General features: G+C 39.0%; 1 protein-coding gene across 3 annotated transcripts in view; it reads left to right on the top strand.

Annotated features, from left to right (window-relative positions):
• Nucleotides 1-547: 547 nt before the first annotated feature.
• The window catches only part of lrrc45 (leucine rich repeat containing 45), a 36311-nt gene continuing 14136 nt past the window's right edge, over nt 548-22722 (top strand). The window contains exons 1-11 of one of the 3 annotated variants that reach the window (XM_033044564.1): nt 548-625; nt 4690-4967; nt 7986-8047; nt 9017-9087; nt 10217-10395; nt 11044-11172; nt 12192-12304; nt 14865-14923; nt 15833-15910; nt 17619-17754; nt 18719-18796. In XM_033044564.1, the coding sequence (XP_032900455.1) occupies nt 4733-4967; nt 7986-8047; nt 9017-9087; nt 10217-10395; nt 11044-11172; nt 12192-12304; nt 14865-14923; nt 15833-15910; nt 17619-17754; nt 18719-18796 (1140 nt within the window). In that variant the 5' untranslated portion in view covers nt 548-625; nt 4690-4732. Of the gene's footprint in view, nt 626-650; nt 848-4689; nt 4968-7985; nt 8048-9016; nt 9088-10216; nt 10396-11043; nt 11173-12191; nt 12305-14864; nt 14924-15832; nt 15911-17618; nt 17755-18718; nt 18797-22722 lie in introns of those variants that run through there. The other 2 variants (XM_033044565.1, XM_033044566.1) reach the window with 2 other exon arrangements.

A 22722-nucleotide genomic window follows, 5' to 3' on the forward strand; every position in this document is an offset into this window, starting at 1 on the left:
GGGGAAGGTGACAAGGGGGCATACAAACAGTCACATTCAGAACGACAGTGAAACTAGTCACAGAGTTAGGGTGGGGAGTGAGGGAAAGCAGTGGTTACTTGAAGTTAGAGAAATCAATATTGATACCGCTGGGGTTTAAGCTGCTCAAAGTGAAATATGAGGTGCTGTTTGGGTTGATTCGGAGCTGCCAGCGTGGTGCAGGCCTGGTGTTGTATTCCTGCCTCCACCCAGCAGCGTTCCAAGCTGCACGATGGGGACCACATATTGCCGAAGGACAATCTCCTGAACATATTTGACAGGATCCACCCCATCTTTAACTAGTCAATATTGTGTTGACTGTGAGCGGGCAGCGCGGTGTATGCCGGGTGTTGTAGTCCCACTTCCTATTGGCGCCGTTCTAAGTTGCACAAGCGACACAATAGCGCGTCACTCAGAGCGACCAGCGCGATGCAGGCCGGATATTGTAGTCCTACCACCATCCAGCACCATTCTAAGTGACATGATGCGCACTACAACCACCAGAATGCCTTTCGCCATTGGCCGACACTGGCGAAGCTCGGCGCGACGCTGCGCTGCCTGGAGACGGCTGTGTGGAGGCGGGCGGGCGTCAGGTAACTTACCTGAGGTAAACCCGGGTAAATGTACATTATCCTGATCACAAACACTCGCTGACAGCCCCCTCCCCCCCCCCCCCCCGAGACAAAAGCAACACAGGTCGCTGGCGAGTGAATTAATGCCCAGTGACGGGGGAGGCGATGGCACCCTGAAGCTGCCCATGGCACCCTGAAGCTGCCCGCATCGTGCTGTCTGCCGTCGCCGTGCGGCTCTTCAGAACCAGTGTGTGAGGGTAAAGTATACGTGCCGTGTGCGCCGGCCGGCCTCGGCTCTCCGGGCGCGGGCAAACTTGTTCTGGATACTCACAACATGCTGGTGAGCGGGTCAGGCAGCATCTCTGGAGAACATGGACAAGTGACTGAAGTCAGTCTGCAGAAGGGTTCCGACACGATACATCACCTATTCCTTTCGTCCAGAGATGTTGTCTGACCCCCCTGAGATACTCCAGCACTTTGTGCCCATCTTCAGTATAAACCAGCATTTGTAGTTCCTTCCTACAAACTTTTTCTGGATCTGGTTATTTGATGTATTTACTTACCTGGCTTTCTAAGTTGTTGGGTAGTTTTTTTATCAATGTGAAAATGGCTTTCTACCCAAAACGTCGCCCCACCACGTTCTCCATATATGCTGCCTGAACTTTATGTTGGTTTGGGGGTAGTTTTTAACCGTTAGCTGTTGTGTCTAGTCTGCTTGTGACAAGTAGATTTTGCGTTGATAGATCTTCCCTTTTCTCCCAACTGATGAAACAAACTCTGAACCATTTTCATCTGATGTGCTGGCGCTTCCAATCAAAGATCAAAATCAAAGCTCCGCTCTATGATCAATGTCCACGGGACGGCATTTCTTATTCTTATCATATATTAGTTTCCTCTTCATTATGCCGTGTGTTTGCCTTTGGATGTTTTTTTGGCGCCGGTAAGGCCGCTATTATCAGCACAAAAGCCACACAGTTTAACCCATTGAGTCCTGGTTCAATTCAACCTATACCACTAGATCCCGTGTACGAAAGAAACCGAATATTAAAAGTTTGTATTGTTTGGGTGGGATAGAGAGAGACTGGGGCGTATCCAGGAAAGGTTAAATATACTAAAGGGGTTAACAATTTCTATTTTGACGATTGAAGTAGCAATTGTCAGGCTGTTTTTTTGTGTGTCCTTAACTGGAGTAAACATTTCATCGTTTCATCGCCTCTGGTGCCTCCATACGTCCTATCCGCCGATCCGACCCTTTCCCAAGCAACGGAACTCGATTGCTAATACATTTGTTGTTACGTTTCATAAATAAATTAATTTTAGAGATCACATCCACAACATAACGAAGTGCACCTCTTCCAACATTTTGATCACTATTGTTACTATCAAACATCATAGAGCGGATCTTTGGTTACAATGCCAACGGATATGTTAGCTCCTGATTAAACAACGCCTTGATTTATACATTTTCAACCTAGTCTTGATGTTCTCGTGTGCTCTCTCTTCCTTTCACTGTATGCACTTCCTTTCTCTGTAATTTTCTCTAACCCGAGGATTATCTGTGTGATCCTCCAATTAAACACTCCTCCTGCAAAGCACCTTGGTATAATTTTAATACATGAAAGGTACTAGATAACACAGTGTATATGTTCAAAATATTCCTCACTAGGGCCAGTAACGTGTCTTTACAAGTAGATTGGCTTCCCAATTACTTGCTAAACCAATGAACTAAATGATTTATGTATAAGAACAGCCACATTTCTCTGACTGCTCACCCCTTTCAACCTCTGATCACTTAAAACTTATGGTGCCATTTTTTTCTAAAGTGGATAATCTGACAATTCTATGCACATTATATTCTACCCACCATGCCAGCCCCCATAGTAACCCATTAATAGTAACCCATTTATTTTGTTTCCTACATATTACCCAATCCCCAATCAACTCCACTTTATTACCTATAATTGTTTTTGTAATTTTGATTCATAAGATCATGTGGCACCTTATTTGAAGGCATCCTGGAAGTCCAAACATAACTATGCACTGTTTCCCTCCTGTGTTCTGCTTGTTACAACCTTAAACAAACTCTAACAGATTGATCAAAAATAATAAAATATTAAAAATAAAATGATTCTGCACATTCTTAATGCTTTGGAAGATCACCATCACTGCTTCCTATATAATACATTCTGGCATTGGTACCTAAAAAGTAAGAAGATGATTAAGGAAAAAGTACATATGTGGAGGCTTAGGATATCATGAAGATTATTAACATTTAGTGACAGTTTCCACAGAAGAAAAGGATGCTACCAGTACTGCCATTCCCTGCATAACGTTCCTGAGAATTCTCCAGAAACTTTTTTTCCATAAATCAGAAACAAACTATTTCAATCGTGTCAGACTAACATGAACATTTATTTATTGTATAGAACACGTGCTGGAGTAAGTCAGTGGGTCAGGCAGCATCTCTGGAGAACATGGATAGGTGGCATTTTGGTTCGGAGCACTTCTCCAGACCTGAGACGTTGCCTATTCATGTCCTGCAGAGACCTGCTGAGTTACTCCAGCGCTGTGTTCTACGCAAGATTCCAGCATCTGCAATTATTTGTGTCAACACTTATTTATTGTCTTCCCCTGTAGTTACAACAGTGCAGAATCAGAAATTCCCACATTCAGTGGGTAGTTTCAATAACCTTAAAGTATCAATGAATGTTAATTGATTGATAAAGTATTTTACAAGTCAAAGTAGAAGAAATTGCGTTGTCAGTTGACAAAGCAAATCTCTTAAGTGGCCTTCCAATGTGAACTAGATGCTGTGTTCTTAAAGGCAATGGTGTCTGTCTGATTACTGTGGGAAGGTTAACAGTTTTATTTTTAAAGACTGGTTGTTTTTTGAATTAACCAGCTGCTACCCCATTCCATAATTGCTGAAGATATTTGTATTTCTGTAACAAATTTTCCCATTTTGAAAAATTCTTTAAACATTTAGAGGGGAATTTGCGTAAGGAATATTGAAGAAGCTCTTCTGTGTGGAAGTTCTGTTACCAGCAGAGTTCCATAAGGTGTTATTTGATCTCTTGATTTATTTAAAATATGATTTAGACTAAAATGTAGGAATGTGATATAGAGGTTTTGAGGTGTTACAATGCATTGAAGAGGAAAGCCTTTGATTACAGGAGGCTGCAGAATGGTCACTTGGACGGAAAAAATGGCAATAAAATCTTAATTCAGAGAAATGAAGTAATGTACTTGGGAATGCAATAGAACAAGGCAATAAATGGATGAAGGTACACAAAATTGCTGGGGAAACTCAGCGGGTGCAGCAGCATCTATGGAGCGAAGGAAATAGGCGACGTTTCGGGCCGAAACCCTTCTTCAGACCATAGATGCTGCTGCACCCGCTGAGTTTCCCCAGCAATTTTGTGTACCTTCGATATTCCAGCATCTGCAGTTCCCTTTTGAACAATAAATGGATGAATGTTGATTGTGTTTAAAAATAAGAGAAGTCTTTCTGCATGTTGAATGCAGCTACACCTTGTTGAATGATCATTCTATCCATAAAGCCTATCAATAAAGTTTGTTCATTTGGATATTTTCTGCCTTTAATGAAATCCAGCAGTTATTTATAAACCAGTTTGTCTACAAATTTTGAACAATTGCACATGCATGATCTGACCCATGAGGCAAATGGTCAGATTCTACAGCACAAGTAGTTGGACAGAAATATGTGGTGGCATTTTTGCTATTCCAAAGACCTACAGGTCTGTAGGTTAATTGGTTTGGTTAACTTGTCCCTAGTGTCTGTAGGGTAGTGTTGATGTGCGGGGATTGCTGGTTGGTTCGGACTCAGTGTGCCGAAGGGCCTGTTTCCGACGCTGTATATGTAAACTAAGCTAAACTATAACACAGCAATGTGCAAGGCATGTGATTATTATTTTACCCAGACTATTTAGAATTTTTGGTTCTATCCTCTTGTGCTAAGAATTGTTTAATTTTCCCCTTAACTTGCATTGATGAAAAATCTGCATGAGATGGAACTAATTCTAGTCATCTCAATCTATCCTACTGATAACATTCTTGTATTGTTTGTCTTTGTTTACAGAAGAATGTTATATTGAAGAAGCAATTTCCACTGACAGATTTCCATGATGGAAGATTTCAAGAAAACTTATCTTCGCCTCTGTAAAGAGTATTGTATTGAACCCCTGGACTGCATTTTGAATCAGTTGACCGAAACCTGTGATGGAAACCTAAAAAAAAGGCTGGATCTTTCGACACAGTCTCTCTCTGTTGACACATGTGCAGTACTGGGAAAGGTTTTAATGAATGACATTGTGTTTGCAGAAATAATGCTTTGTGACTGCATGCTGAATGAAGAAGGTATGACGTATAACTAACCAAATTGGGTAGGGCAGAGCAAGATTATATATATTTTCTAATGTGAAAATTCATTCAAAATATAGTAATATTGAAATCTAGTTTATCAATAACAAATTTGTTTCATTAAAGTTAAGGTGTTACAATATTTGGGTTATTTCTTTAATCTCGTATGTTATTAATTTGTCCAGAAGTGACTTGCATTCTTCTTGTGTGCCTGATTTATTTGGCACATTCTTTCTACCAAAAAGGTACAGGAATTCAAATAGTTCCTTATCAAACCTATGAATAACACCGCGGTGCTTCAAACCATTTCCTGGGAGCAGTGAGTTGACTATGTAAGATGTGCATTTGCCTGAGGAGGACCCTCTTGCAGCAACTTCCAGAGTGAATGTGGTTGACAGGCCCTTTTACATGACATGGCGTCCCTGTCATTAATTGTGTGGCGGAGATATACTTGCACATCACAAATGTCTTTGACAACTGGCAAGCCGGATTTTACCTCTCACAGCCATTCGTCCTTGTAGAAATGAATGGAATCTGAACCTACATCAAATACAGCAGACAGATTCAACTAAACTTTTTAAAAATGTAAATAATTACTATGTAGAAATGCAATAACCTTATGCATAGAACAAATTTACAAATAATAAAATGTGTAGAGACATAAACAGAGTTAACTTGTCGGATCAAGTTCTAATGAAAAGACTTAGACTCGAAATGTTCATTTTGTTTCGGTCACCAACAGATGCTGCCTGAAATTCCAGTATTTAATATTGAAATGCAGATCTGTTATAATCTGAAGGGATGATGGAACAAACTGTGTACTCTGGTTGCTTATTTGCTATATGGTAGGACTATTAGCCTGAGAGCCCTTTCCCAGCAACTATATGCAATCAAGGCTACCATTAACATTGTATGGTGGTATCCTGCCCCTTGCTGCTTTTAACATTAATTCTGCACTGATGTTATAGAGCAGTGTTTCCTAAAGTAGGGTACGCGTACCCCCAGGGATATGCGAAAGGTCTTCAGGGGGTACGCGGCAATTTTCAGCTATGTACTACTGAAACATAGATTCATTATTAGAAAAAAATACTGTGGTTACGAATTATTTTATTCATACGTATTTGCAAATAAATTATATTTCATATGAATTCTCCTACTCCAGTTGTGATAGCTGCTGTTTTTGAGTAGTTTTCAGACTCCCGCACGATAACTCAGGAATGCAGTGCTACCGGAGCTCACCGGAGCACCACTCCGGCACCTCTGGGAAAAAAAGCCAAAAAAAACCCCGGGAATTTTAATTAGCGGGTGTGTGGTCGGGGTAACCTGGTGGAAAGAGGGGTAAGGGGAAGACCCATCACTACTGAGGTTCCCTGTAAGGGGTGGGTGGTGGGGGTAGGAGCAATAGGACCCAGCAGAGTCGGACCACGTGCTGTCTGCATCGTGGAGGTTGTGGGCTTGGTGCTGAGTCTGGAACTCTGGTGAGGTGACGGCTCTGGCCCGCTGGTGGCCGGTGGAGAGGCGGGGGTCGGTGGAATCGCTGGTGGAGGCCCATGGGGGGGCTGGAGTGGAGTTGTGGGTCGGTGGCCCCGGGAAGACAGTGAGGGTCGTCGACAGCGCTGGTGGCCCCAGGGAGGCGGTGAGAGTCGGCAGACGCGGCAGTTTCGGTGGTCCGGGCCTGGGTTTGGCTGGGAAGGCGGTGAGGGTCGGAGAGGCGGTGGATGTTGTTGCTGCTCCTCGTGGTGGCCATCTCGGCCTCATGGTGGTCGGGCAGGCACCGCTGCAGTCCAGTGGTCGAGTCGAGGAGTGCCGGTGGAGGGACCGGTCTGAAGGCAGGCAAGCTTGTGATCCTGGTATGATCCAGATAGGCGAGGAAGCGTTTGTTGAGGATGTGGATCTGGCTTCGAATGAAGTAGAGTTGTGGTCCATTGCAGGTGTGAGTGAGTGGGTGGGTGAGTGAGTGGGTGGGTATTCCAAGCTCATACCTGTGTGAAGTTGGATTTTTGGCCCTTGCGGACATTAAGACGAAGAAGAGGAACTGCATATTAGATGTCGAACCGCAACTGAGGTTGAAATTAACAACTACAGACCCAAATGTTGCCGAAATATTTTTCCAACATAAGCAATTTCATCCATCACATTGATGATATTTTAATTAAAAATGTATTTAATGGATACTTTATTAATTGTATTCTAGTAATTATACATTATATAATAGAAAGATTTTGTTTACATGCATACCTTAATCTAAGATAAAAATGTATGCAATTTTTGTCGACTTTTACAATGAAATACGATTGTTTTTAACGAGGGGTACAAGATGCTTATGAAAATTTCCAAAGGGGCACACGGGTATCAAAACTTTGGGAATCACTGTATAGAGGATTGATGGTTATGTATATGGTCATTCAATAAAGATGACCATCAAAAACTATTTTAATATTTAGTATGCTGTATAAGTGGAATAATAATTAAAAAAGTAAATATTGGAAAATTATTTGATGAACCGTAAAACCATCTCAACTTTTCATTATTTGCAAAGAGTGAAATCACTGTTAATTAACTTTTTGGAATCTGACTTTTTATGCTTGGATATTGTACTCCCAGCTTTCTGATTCACAGAAGTGGCTAAATGCATTAAAATAATTATCTTTTTCCCTTACTTGGTAATATTTTCCATCTGCATGTGAAATACCTAGTGGAATGTCATAACTGAAGGGAAGCAGAAGAAAGTTTTCCTCCCGATGTATTTAAGTATTGTACTAGCAGTGACTTTGTCTACTTGCTCCCATTAGTTACAGGAGGTACATTACCTATGAAAGTATGAGGAGGAATGGCACATTTTCTTATTTTGAAAAGTTGCAACTTTCCACAATCATTAGAGACGTATGGTAAATGGGCAATTTATATGAATAGATATATTCACCAAGAGAACGGTCACATGTTTTTCTTTTGTAGACATGTAATAGTGATACTCAGCATCTCGAGAGAGATTTTTAATAATCTTTGTTTTCTCAGGTGCCAGGTATCTGTTGTGTGGACTATCTACGAACACCGTAATTCAAACCTTAGACCTTAAGGTAGAATAATAGACATTGAAGTTCACGCTTAGTCAATTCAAAAGTGAAATATAGATACTTTTTGAACAAAAATACATTTAATTCATTGTGTTTAATGATGCATTCATCGTATTATCTTTTTCTTAATCCCCAGAATAGTAAATGTTCAGTGATAAATTTCAACAAATTTCATTGCCCTATTTCACCTTCTGATTTTGTTTAATTATTTCTTTGTAACAAAAAAGATGATTATTATGATACAGTTTTGATGTGAGCAGCTAAATGGAACAAAATGAAGAAGGATTTAATAAAGCAATAAACTTTTAAATTCTGTAAATTTGGTGAATTCTTTAAGTATTTGTAGAGGCAAGACTAGCTTCTCCTCTAGGTTATTGTTAACTGCATGCTTGGTTATATCCATTTTCCAAGATTCAGTTCTGCTGAAATTTATATTCCTTTTGTCATGTCATTCATGAAATTTAAATCTCAGTTATTCTAATTAACAACAGTTTATTTAAAAACGAAAAAGTAGTCATATAGTCTATCAGATTTCTATTAGTTCAAAGAACATTGTTAACCTGAATCAGTCTTTCGGCCCGAAACGTTGCCTATTTCCTTCGCTCCATAGATGCTGCTGCACCCGCTGAGTTTCTCCAGCATTTTTGTGTAACTTCGATTTTCCAGCAGCTGCAGTTCCTTCTTAAAAACATTGTTAACCTGCTCTGAACGCAAGTTGTAAAATTTCAATTTCTATCAAATACATTATATGTACTTTGATGTTGAACTCTTCAAAATATGTCCCAGAATTTGGATCAAAGTAGAATTTTTAATATAAAGCAGTGCCTGCAATTTTGCACATGTTCATTCTTAAAATTCATTGCTGTAACACTACAACACATGTCTGCATGCCATGCCTGTTGTGTCTTGGTTTGCTTGGTTCTTGTTGCCTATAATTCAGTTGAGAGCTTTATTCTACATTTTATCTCCAAGGGTAATAATCTGCGAGCAGCTGCAGCTGAAGCACTGGGAAAGCTGCTGCGACAAAACAAGTCTCTCAAGAGGTAAGAATGGCTCTTCAGATCAGCAGCAAACAGGTGGTTTCCAAATCAAATGCTTGTATGAAAGCCTTGGGTATTAATCAGTGTTCTGTAGTTATTGCAAGTCCAATCTAGTCTTAATGAAGAATTTCCCCTCCCCCACTGCAAGTACTGAGTGCGCATCCTAATCAACCAAGGCCAGGTTTTGTTTCATCAAAATGAGGTACAGGACCAGATGAATAATACGATACGATATGACAGAACTTTATTCACCTCCGGAGGGAAATTGGTCTGCCAACAGTCACAACACACAACTAGGTACACGAAAACTTGAAATTAAATGTGAAAACAAAAAGAAAAAGACAAGCGACTGTTGGCCGGCAGCCGTGTGCACAGCGCCTTAACCCGAACAAACAAACAACAAATGCAGGCTTATCCCCAGGGCTGAGGATTCCAAAACTAGAGTGCCCCTCCCCCTCACCGGGTCCCCCGTTGTTTTCCCACCGTCCCGCACGGCGGTCCCCCCACGCCAGGTGCTCCACTGTTCTTCACGGCGGTCCTCCCACACCAGGTCCCCATTGATGCTTTTTCTTTCAACTCTCATTTCTTGACACGTGCAGATTATGCGGGGAAATTGTGGTACGGCCTGTTTTCTAGGAACGTGAACCCTTCCCCCCATCCCACGTGTTTTCTAATAGAATATGGTTGCACAAGTGTTAACAAAAGCAATTGTTTGTTATTTGCAACAGCCACCCACTGTGAAACTGACAACTATTGTCTAATGGGACAGTGGTGGCTGATCATCGCAGGAAGGTTACACAGAAACAATATTTTTTTCCCTAGACTTTTTTACATCACAGATTTTTTTTATGCATGACAATTTCTACAGTAGCCATGAAGTGATTTTCCAATCAAAATCCCATTATAACCAATTTGGCCACGTAATAAAAATGGTGTTCCTTAATTCACCAATTGTATTATATTGCGGTATGAAAACACGTATATGCGGTATGAAAACATATATATATATATATAGCAGAACTACCATACTTGGGGCGGGGGATATAATTACCTCCATGTGTCAGGTGTAAGGTCTTTTCAAGTCCAATTGCTATTTTAAAGACTTCTTTCATATATATGGTATTCCTGTTAGGTTGATATTGGAATGGAATGCTATTGGAATGTGGGAAGAAGGATTTGGCATCTTCTGTGAAGGAGTGAAAGCCAGCAAGCACCTTAAACATCTAGACTTACGCAATAATCAGATCAACCACCAGGGTGTGGGAGAGTTGGCACTGGCCTTAAGACACAATGATACATTGGAGGAGCTGGGTGAGTAAGGGAATACTTGACAAAATAATGTTAACTAGTTAAAACATTTAGATTAAATATGATGTGTTGAAAAACATTAACCTACATGTTTACCAATTCATAACTTAGTTCTCCAATACTTGGACTACTTTCTCTGGGGTGTTGAAGGCTGAGGGGAGACTAGATAGAAGTTTATAACATTATGAGAGGCATAGATAGGGTAGACAACCTGTTTCGCAGAATAGAAATGTCAAATACTAGAGATCGCTACATGGTCAGAGGGAGAAGGTTTAAAGGAGTTGTGCGGGCTGTACACAGACAGTGGTGGGTGCAGGGAAAGCTTTGCCTGGGGTGGTGGTGGAAGCCTACTAGATAGTGGCATTTTCAAACCTTTTAGATTGACATTTGGATTTGCAGGGAATGGAAGGTTAGGGAGCACATACAGGCAGAATGGATTCATTTAAATCTAACATGTTCATCTTTGACATTGTGGGCGGTAGGGTGTGTTCCTGTGCTGCACTGTTGCGTATTCTTTGTTCTGCTAGCCCCCTTCCCAGAAACATGAATAAACTCAACAAGCTGCAGGTAGCCCTCACACTGATGTCATTATCCGATTAAATGTTGGGGCCTCTAAAGTTTACCAATTATTTATGTATTACTTCTCTGCAGATCTTCGGTGGAATAATGTTGGCCTAATAGGTGGGCGAGCATTACTCAATGCATTACAACAAAACAAGTCCTTGGTGCGGCTAGAGCTCGCTGGAAACAATATTCCCAGTGACATCTTGAAAGCCATAGGTAAAATGAAATTATATTTTACTGCTGAAATATATGAATCCTGGAGAGTTGTAAATCACTTGAGGTCGAAATAAGTGATTTAACGCATTAATCATTAGGTGGTCAGCTCATTAGTGTGGTAAATTGGCATGTGCTTGATACCAAGCATAAAGTGAAGAAATAATTAAAATTCAGCAAGAGCTTTAGATCATTTTAACCTCATTCTCTCTTGCACGAAATTGAAGATGCTGTGTTCAATTTTAAAACTTCAATTTTAATGCTTCATTTGTAAAATTGTCAGGCTTTTTCAAGCTAAAGCATTGTGTGCCCAGGAAATAGGTTATCTTTGGAATCATCTTGTTCTATTTGTGTAAATTAGCCATGCATTAGTACAGTTACTTTTGAGCTTGTCAAAAAATGACACATGATGTATATCAGAACATTATTTAGAGCAGGAGTAAGGTTGGGCTCTTGAGCTTGTTTTGTTATTCAGTATTTCTTCACATTTGCTAATCATGGTGGATGTGAGATACTCTGCAGCATCTGCCATTCCTTTCTGACTACTTTTTAATATGTTTCGTATATATTGATCAGGGATAAATACATGAGCACATGCGTAATCCTTTCTAATTGTGTATTCACATAGAGATCAATGAGAAGGAAAATTGGACACTGCGTATATTGGGTTGATCCATTGTAAGCTGATTCACACCTCCAGTTAACTTCTAAATATCCTACACAATATTACATTTGTATTGCAAAAGGAAAAATTGATATTCCTTTGTGTCGTGCATTTCATAACTTTGGAATATCCCAAATGTAGTGTAGTTTAGTTAAGTTGTCACATGTACCAGGTACAGTGAAAAGCTTTTTTTATTTGTGCTATCCAATTAGCGAAAAAACTCTACATGATTACAGACTATACAAGATTACATTCGAGCCATTCACAGTGTACAGATGCAATAATTCTGAAATGTTAAACTATACCTGATGTGGTCTGTTTGAATTTGCTGCCTAATGATGTTTGTGTGAACTTACAGAGCAAGCAATAGATCACACCTCGGAATGCAAAACAACTAAGAAGGAAAACAGAGTTCGGTCAAAAGTCCTCAGCAATGAGATCCAGTGCCTGAAATCAGAAAAAAATAAACAGGTATATCTATCAAACTGCACTACTTTATCTATATTAATGGCACAATATGAATTTAAATGCAGGTGGACGTCTAATTTTAGATTTGCCATATGCCAGAGCTTCCTGCACTTCAAACAACTGTAAATTGGAGTGAAAGTGAGAGATACAGTTGGATGTTATGGTTGAACAGAACAAGTAGCCTTTGTTGCATCCTTAAGCATCAACAACTAGCGTTCTGTGACTAATGAATTTTACTTATTGCAACAAAAGTAATTTGTGATTGTTAGGTTTTAAATATTTAATAGCTGTTATGTATGTGTGTATCATTGGCCTTGTTCCTTGAAACTTAAATGTTCTCAGGGGTTGAATGAAGTACCCGTATAATCTAATTTATTTTGTGAGTTTGACATAGCTCTTGTACATTAATATTTGAATAGCAGAAAGTTAGCATTTTATGATTTCATGCTTTTTAAAACAAATAATGTGACTTATTTTGGTAAGAGAAAGTCCATGTAACAGCCTCAACTAGCTACAAATCATTTAAATACATTTTGGGTATAAAAGTAATCCAAATTGGAACATTAATGTCTATAAAATAGAATGTTTTCATCAGACAATTGGCAAGCTACCCAAAGCACATGTACCTGTGGGCTTCAGCGTTGTAAGGCGAAGAATTGTTTGTCTTTGAAAATCAAACTGATATGTCAGTCTTTCACATTTGAGCAAATCTTGTTGGGGTGGCACAGTAGCACTGTAAGTGGTACAGCTGTCACACAGCTCCAGTGATCCAGGTTTGATTCTGATCTCCGGTGCTGTCAGTATGAAGTTTGCGTATTCTCCCTGTGAGCCTGGTTCCCGATACTAACCAAGCTCCTGCCAGAAAGTCAGGCTCACATTTCCCACCAGATGTCAAATGGTTCTGAAATGGATTCAACTTATTTTTAATTCCAAAGATTTTTCTTTTTCAGCATTGTTCTTGATCAAGGTTATGTCTTATCTTTTGTGTTTTAGTTTGAATCTTTGAGTAAATCTATCCAAAACCTTTATGTAAGATTTACTGTTTCTTTCATTGAACTGAGAATTTCATTGAAATTTCCACGTTTATTTGAATTATAGAATGTGAAAATGTTCCTTCAGCCAATTAAAATACATTTGTTCAAAGACTATATGAACAAATGTGCGCTGTGTTTGAAGGATTGTTGGAAGCTTCTGATAAGTTTTGCTTGATTGGAAATTAATCTTGATGACTCGACCGTGAATTCAAGATGTCAAGTGCATTCTTATTAGTTTGTGAGTAATAAATGTAATCAAAGTGAAATTCGCTTTCCATTGACCCAGATCCTCTGTTATTAACATGTTATTGGTTGGATCCTACCGTGTTAATAAAGATGTATTTCTATTTTGGGGCTTTCAAAGCACTGGGTTGAACTTTCTTTTTATAATGTTGGCATGTATTTATGTTGGTATACAAGAATTGGCAGTTATACAAATTAAGCTGCCCTAATAATCTTGTGACATTGGGATTTCTGAATAGCTGTATTTAAATTTACAGATGATTTTACATTTAACAGTGACAGATAAGTAAATAACATAGTATCTAATTAATTATTCGCAATATCCCTCTGAAAATTTCGGAAAATAAAGGAAATGTTATAGACTTATAATACACAACTTAACATATAAAGAAAATCACATTGATTGTATTTGGAATGTGTTTCGAGTAATTTTCTGCTTCCAGCAGCTTTTCAGAACCAGCCACTGTTGAAAAATAAAACTATCAAGTCAGTCTATCAAAACAGCTCTAGAAATATTAGTAGTAATTTTAATACTCGCTGGTAACAGCTTGTGGGGGTCTGTGGTCTTATTTATAGAGTTAAAGCAAAACTTGGAAACCTATGATTTCATTTGGTATTTGTATTTTTGAAGAATTGGGGTTGACTGTCATTGTTTAATTATTGCTGCTGGTCAATTAAATTAATTGTGCAATTTAGAGGATTAAATTCATCAATCTTATGATTTTATTTTGTGCATACCTGACAGTGCATACGGATATATAATCAATCAGCTCTGGCTAATCATTATTCAATATATTTTGGCAGAACCATGGAGAAGGACTCGCAATAACAGTATCCACCTGTCTTATATGATTCCAATGTTTTTTCTGTCACCAAAATACCCAGCAGTCTATTTCAGTTCATTAAGAAGATTATGAACCTTGTTATCTCTAACATAAATTTGTCCTTTTACTAGTCCGCCTGAATCATTGGAGCTGTGTGACTGCTACCTTGTGGACTTGTCCTTCTAAGATTTATTTTCTTTTGTAATTCCAATCTACCTTCTCAGCACGGCACCACCATATTTATCTCTGTAAAGTTGCCTTTTTTCCAAGTATTTCTTCAAAATGCATTGTATTGATGCTTGCAAGGCTTGACATATTTCTGAACTGTGTAAAGAGCTTTGTGCGTGAAAGAGTTTTTAAAGCTGCAAAGTTGCTTTGTTAAGATTTGTATGCGTCAGGGTTTACAAAATTTAGTTTTTAAATGTTTGTTGATCTTCATTTTGTTCTCTAATTTGTTTGTAGTATCTCAACCTGATGGGTGTAATTGATCAACAAAAGGATGAATTGTGCCAAACCAACAGGTTAGTGAGATCTTCTTGGTGTCAAATATTATTAAAGTATTCTTCATATTTGGGTTTTCACTTGTTGTCTTTCCATATGGGCATAATTATATCAGAGAATTCTCATTTCGTGCAGTAGTGGGGAGAAAATGAAGTACAAAAAAAGGTTGTCTTTTGTGTTAGTTAGCTTTAATAAAAACTCAAAAGATTTAACATTTCTTTCGATGTGCAACTTTCTGTACTCACCAATGCTTTTTAAAAAAGATAATTAAAGTTGATACGGGAATATGGGTTAATACTAAGCACATACCTATTAATAAAATAGAAAGCAATGATTTGTTATTATTTTGACGAGAAAGGCATGGCAATTATCATTTTTTTGCATAGTATATGTTTTTTTTAAATAATAGCTTTGCATTCCTTATCACATTCTGAAATTCCACAGGGTAGGGGAAAAATGATCAGGCATGGTTTTAAGGTGAGAGGGGAAAGATTTAATAAAAATCTGAGGGGCAACTTTTTGACACAGAAGGTGGTGGGTATATGAAACAGGCTGCCAGAGGTAGTTGAGTCAGGTACAATAACAACATTTAAAATACATTGGAACAGGTACGTGGATTGGGAAGGTTTAGAGGGATATGAGCTAAACGTGGGAAAATAGAACTAGCTTAAATGGGCCACCTTGATTGGCATGGATAGGTTGGGCCTTTTCCATGCTGCATGGCTCCATGTCTCTGAAATAACATCTAAACTACACAGGCTTTTATAAATATTCATTAGGGGATGAAGTGATGTTCACTAAATCTCAATTAATATATTTCAGTAATCTTACTATAAAGTTTGGTCACCGCTTAAATCTGCAGCTGATGTTTAGATTCAGAATTTTTTGGGTGTTCATTTTGTAATTTTTTTAAATAACTTTCTCTTCAGGACTTCCACTGTACAAGTTGGACATTTACAAGAAGCATTAAACGAGAGGAGTTCTATCGTCAATTCTTTGCGGGCAAAGTAAAAATTGCTTTTTATTTATTTCTGGAAGCCCATGCAGTTGAGATTTTAAGTTTTCCAAATTTACATTGTAACCCATCAGTGTAAAATGCAATTGCATTTTATGAATTTATTCATTATTGGACATGTTGTTCCTGATCAGCCTTTCCCTGGAACTCGGTGTGTTGCCTTTGATGTAAAAAGGACCAAATATAGATACGGGCCTTCTCCATTCTGTCTAAAAGTGTATGTTTGGGTTATCCCGCTCCATTTGCACAACCTGTTTAACAAGTAGTTGGTTTCAATCATTGCAATAGAATTCCTTTATTAAATTTAAGTTTTAATATTTTTGTAATTAAAAAATAATATTCTCTCTCTTTACTTCCCTTTTTGGATTAGTTCACTATGTCGTTGCATATGTCTTTCAGACTTCTACATTAGCCATTCAGTTAGGTTAATGACATTTTCAGTTATCCAATCTAATTTTTGTTTTGACTAATAATTAGCAAACTCTGAAAGGAAAATCAAATATTGCTTTAAAATACAAAGACCGAGAATGAGAAAGGCCATTCTAGCATGGAATATATTTCCGTACATTACTTTTCACACCACAACACTTGAGGAGAATTTGAGTAACGTAACTGTTTTGTTTTGGCTGTCTTACTTGGGTGATTGCATTCCTCCAATAAGATATTTTCAGATTTATTCCCTACATTTATTTGCCATTGATTTTCTCTCTTACTTTCAATTCCTAATTTGTTAAACATTCATGATAGAAACTGGAATTCACTTTTACATAATTTTGTAACTTTGAGGCCACTTCCTTCCCCATCTCCATTACTTAGTCAGTCTTGCTTGTAAAACTTAAGCTGTGAATCTTTTAAAATCTTATTTTATTACCCTTGGGATTAGTTCTGTTGCGACTTTATTTACCCTTTGTCGTGCATGTGATGAAATCTGAACATGTTTTTGTGCAGAGTGATAGCTGCGATGTGCTGAATCTACATCAGCGATGTTGCTGTCCTGGCTACAAGCTCCCATATAAAATTCCCATTGTGTTTATAGTGTATCACATTTCCACCATGATGTCCCAAGGTGCATTTGAAGTATTATTGATGTAATGTATGTGTTCATTTACTCATAACATCTACCACAATGGCCGATTAATCTGCTTTTGTGACTTGGTGAAGGATGAATATTGTAAAATACTTGATATGGTGACATGAGATGTTTTATGTCTAAATTGCCAATGAGGTCTTGATTTAAAATTCAATCCAAAAGAATTTTAATTTGGATCGTATTTTAAACTGTGATCCCACGTACCCTAAGAGTATCCAAAATATACAATGCCACCATATAAAGTTTCCAAAAGAAACTCTTGAAGTACATCAGTCCTCCTATACTGTATTTTTATGCACCTGTTTCGTGACTAGATAGAGAACCCGTAAACTTCTGATTCCAAGATTGCACAACGCCAATTGAGCGACATCTATCAATTATCTGTAGCATTCCCACAGCTTTTGCAATTGATATGCTCCATTGTTGGGACATGGAAAGGAATTTGTCTACAATTGCTGCTAGAATATTTTTTACATAACAAGTTGTGTTCCAAACATATTCTTCAATTATCATTTGCCTTGTGCCTGTCGGCTGCTAACTAATTGCATTAATTTTACCATCCCCTCTTTTGTTTCTGTTTCCATAAGGATTTTGTTTTTTTCTGTTTTAGAGTACAAATGTCAGAAGCTGCCTTAACATTGTCAGAACAAAAGACAAATAACCTGAAAGAACTCTTGGAGAAGGCAAGATTGGAAAATTTTGAGTTGAAAGAAAAGCATACAAAGGAGCTTAAAAATGAGCAAGAGGTAAAAATGGATTTTGTTATCACAAAAATCATTCAATGATGCGCATTGCCTCACTGGACACCTCCCAAATGCAGGGGTAGTCAGCCCAATGGGTCCTCTGCATCAAGGGTGGGTCAATGCATGCCGCCAGGGGCCCTGGGGAATGTTCTCTGTGGGGTTTTGTGATTTAACTAATATCTGCAGTTCCTTGTTTCTGCAGTCTAAGTATAGGGACGGGCTCCTCGGTGTAATGCTGATGTATCATACAATCCAGTTCTCAGCATCTGTCACTTGGATCCATACAATTCTGGGACTGTTACCTGCGAGCTTCTGAGTGCAAAGATCTCCTTCCTATCTTATGTAGGAAGGAACTGCAGATGCTGGCTTACACAGCCTGAAGAAAAGTCTCGACCTGAAACGTCACCCATTCCTTTTCTCCAGAGATGCTGCCTGTCCCGCTGAGTTACTCCAGTATTTTGTGTCTGTCTTCTTTACATCTTGCATCCTTAATTTAAGATTTGATATTTTGGGTGTCCATTAATGTCATAGTGGTTCTGTCTTGTTGATCTTGTCAAAACTGCTGCATCACTGCAGACATGTTGGTGGAATACTTAACCACCTTGTAGCTGCTACTGTTTAGTTTGGCTTACTTTAGTTTATTATTGTCACGTGTACCAAGGTACAGTGGAAAGCTTTTTCTTGCGTACTGTTCTAGTCTTCTGCATTTTAAATTGCATTGTACTTAGGCAGCTTGAACAAAGCTGAAGACTGCAGCTTGAAAACTACTTTGCATTTGTTGATTAGGAATGTACACTACTTCATTTATCATTGGGCTGTGCGTGTTCTACATGTTCTGTCAATGACACCAGGTGTTGAGTATCCTGACGGTTGCAATGATGACAACTTTTTTTTTAAACTGAATGTATTTGTTTGTGCTTACAGAATTATTCATGTACTGAACAAAAAAATGTTTTTCTCTCATCAGGGATCGAGTAATCGAGAGACAAAGTTAACCAGAGAATTAAATACAACAAACCTTAAAACCATGGAGCTCAAAAACAAGGTAGTTCTGGCATCTTCATTAATTAGGTGCCATCTCCAGGCACGGGCAGTGATTCCACTCACACATTGTCTCCAACTGAAATGTTTAGTTTTTAGAAAAACAGCGTCTTCGGCCCAACAAATCCTCTCTGATCAACGATCACCCATACACGTTCTGTTCTACATACTGGGGGTAATTTGCAGAGAACAATTAACTTGCAAACCTACGCGTCTTTGGAATGCGGGAGGAAACCGAAGCACCTGTTTTAAATTACTTAAACCATTGTAAAATGATGTCCTCATTTGCCTCTAAGTACAGAGCTGTAAGTTCTAACAACAGCATTTGGTAACACTTAATCACTAAAATGCAGATGTATTACCTGCTACACTGCTCAACAAAATGTCCTCTTCAGGATGTAAACTGTGCTATCAATTTGGCCTTGTTGGATTTGTTTAATTTGCCACATATACCGAAGTACAGTGAAAAGCTTTATTTTTGTGCTATCCAGTCAAAGAAATTACTTTACATGATTACAATCAAGCTGTCCGCCATGTACAGATAAAGGGTATATGCGATAAGGTCAATTCAAAGGTCTCCAATGAGGTAGATCGGAGGTCAGGACTGCACTCTAGCTGATGAGAGGACGGTTTAGTTGCATGATAACAGCTGGGAAGAAACTCCCTGAATCTGGAGGTATATATTTACAAACATCTGTACTTCATGCCTGATGGAGAGGGGGGGACTGGGATGAGACTGGTTCTTGATTATGCTGGTAACCATGCCGCGGCAGCATGAATTGTAGATGGAGTCAATGGAAGGGAGGTTGGTTTGCGTGATGGTCTGGGATACATCCACAACTCTGTGCAATTTCTACCGGTCTCAGATGGAGCTATTCCCAAACCAGGCTGTTATGTATCCCAATACTGTATATGTTGGTGAAGGTTGTTGGGGTGGTATGCCGAACCTCTTAAGCCTTCCAAGGAAGTAGAGTTGGTTCTGCTTTCTTTTCTATAGCTACAATGTGGCTGGTCCAGAACAAATTACTGGTGTTAGTTATTCCTGGGAAAGAAGCTTTCGACCATCTCTACTTCGGCACTATCAATGTAGACTGGGGTGTGTGTACTGCATCTCAAGCGTTCCAATGGCTTTCTGCTCTTTGACCTAGCCCTCACAGGTGCTTTGAGTTATTGACCATAATGTTCAACTTTATAAAATCTGGTAACATGGACACTAATTCATGCTTTGCATTTAGTTGCATTTTAATCTTGTCTAATATGAACGTGTGCATGTCATATGAATTGAATGTTGTGTGTAGCATTATAAAATGCTTCCCAGAAATCCAGATTGGTAATATCTACTGCCTCAATCCGTTGCTACAAATTTGTAACCTTCTCAAAGAAGCATGAAGTAGGTTGCTTGTCATGTGGGTAATATTGTGATTAAGAAGGTAATTTGCTAAAACTATATACAGTGGCTTGCAAAAGTTTTCATACCCCTTGAACTTTTCCACATTTTGTCACATAGACCAACACAAAGTGGTGCATAATTGTGAAGTGGAAGGAAAATGATACATGGTTTTCAAATTTTTTTACAAATAAAAAACTGAAAAGTGTGGCGTGCAAAAGTATTCAGCCCCCCTGAGTCAATACTTTGTAGAACCACCTTTCGCTACAATTACAGCTGCAAGTCTTTTGGGGTATGTCTCTACCAGCTTTGCACATCTAGAGACTGAAATTTTTGCCCATTCTTCTATGAAAAATAGCTCAAGCTCAGTCAGATTGGATGGAGAGCGTCTGTGAACAGCAATTTCAAGTCTTGCCAGAGATTCTCAATAGGATTTAGGTCTGGACTTTGACTGGGCCATTCTAACACATGAATATGCTTTGATCTAAACCATTCCATTGTAGCTCTGGCTGTATTTTTAGGGTCGTTGTCCTGCTGGAAGGTGAACCTCCGCCCCAGTCTCAAGTCTTTTGCAGACTCTAACAGGTTTTCTTCCAAGTTTGCCCTGTATTGGCTCCATCCATCTTCCCATCAACTCTGACCAGCTTCCCTGTCCCTGCTGAAGAAAGGCATCCCCACAGCATGATGCTGCCACCACCATGTTTCACAGTGGGGATGGTGTGTTCAGGGTGATGTGCAGTGCACATAGCGTTTTGCATTTAGGCCAAAAACTTCAATTTTGGTCTCATCTGACCAGAGCACCTTCCTCCACATGTTTACTGTGTCCCCCACATGGCTTGTGGCAAACTGCAAACGGGACTTCTTATGGCTTTTTTTCAACAATGGCTTTCTTCTTACCACTCTTCCATAAAGGCCCGATTTGTGGAGTGCACGACGAGTGGACAGATTCTCCCACCTGAGCTGTGGATCTCTGCAGCTCCTCCAGAGTTACCATGGGCCTCTTGGCTGCTTCTCTGATCAATGCTCTCCTTGCCTGGCCTGTCAATTTAGGTGGACGGCCATGTCTTGGTAGGTTTGCAGTTGTGCCATACTCTTTCCATTTTCGGATGATGGATTGAACAGTGCTCCGTGAGATGTTCAAAGCTTGGGATATTTTTTTATAACCTAGCCCTGCTTTAAACTTCTCCACAACTTTATCCCTGACCTGTCTGGTGTGTTCCTTGGGCTTCATGATGCTTTGTTCACTAATGTTCTCTAACAAACCTCTGAGTTCTTCTTCTTCTTCTTCTATGTGGTGTTTTTTGGCGGTTGGCAAACAACTTTTTTGGTGCATTACCGCCACCAACTGGCATGGAGTGTGGATCAAACAACACCATTACATATACTAATAACCTATATCCTTCCGAACAAATTGGTTACCCTAAGAAAATGCAACAGGATTTGATAGCACTTATATGAACTTCCTTGCAAAATATCTACCAAATCAAATTGTATTCTTTCTTTTCTGAACTGCTCACTCATCCGTTCTCTCTCCTCCTCATACCTCTCACAATGTACAATGACATGCTCTATTGTCTCTTCTTGCCCACAGTATTCACATCTACCTGTATTATGCTTGCCTATTATAAAAAGTGTACTGTTCAGACCAGTGTGTCCAAATCTAATTCTTGAGATTACTGTCTCCTCTTTTCTGTTTTTTCCTGCACGTCTCATTTCTCCCACTTTCCTCTGGACTCTGTAGAACCACCGTCCTTTCCGCTCTTCATCCCATTGCTTTTGCCATCTTTCCTTCAGTCTTTGCTTAATAATGTCTTTGATTTCAGTTTTACCTATGTTAATACTTAAATCAATTTTACTTCTTTTTGCTACCTCTTTTGCTACCTTATCTGCCATTTCGTTTCCTCTAATGCCAATGTGTGCTGGTACCCATAAAAATATGACTGTAAGCCCCATCATTTGAATTCTGAATAGTGTTTGTTGTATTTCAATCAAAATGTCTGGTCTACTGTCTGAATGGCTGTGCTGTAAACTCTTTATTGCTAAACCTGAATCTGAGCAAATAACTGTCCTTAAAGGCCTAGTATCCTCGACCCACTGTACCGCTAACAATATTGCAATCATTTCACCTGTGTATACTGAGACCTCATTATTGATCCTCTTCCCTACTTTGATGTGAAATTCTGGTACAATAAATGCTACTCCTACTTTATCTACTGAATCTTTTGATGCATCTGTATAAATTTGGACAAAACTGTAGTATCTGTCAATGTATTCCTGTATGATGACTGAATTATACCTATGTTGTTTATCCTTGTTTTCCTGTTCTAATGTTGTAAAGTCTACTGTTGCATCTGGAAGTATCCAAGGTGGAATTGAAGGTAATGGAACTGTTGGAACCACATTTAATTGTGCTATGCCGATTTGTACTGCTCTCTGGGTCACTGTCCATCCAAAACTTTTTGTTTCCCTTCTCTCCTTTTCCCAGCATGGTTTGACAGTAACTTGTGCTGGGTGTTCTTGACTGTGGCCCTGTAGGTTAATCC

The sequence above is a fragment of the Amblyraja radiata genome, chromosome 26, assembly GCF_010909765.2.
Source record: "Amblyraja radiata isolate CabotCenter1 chromosome 26, sAmbRad1.1.pri, whole genome shotgun sequence".
NCBI classification, from domain to species: domain Eukaryota; kingdom Metazoa; phylum Chordata; class Chondrichthyes; order Rajiformes; family Rajidae; genus Amblyraja; species Amblyraja radiata.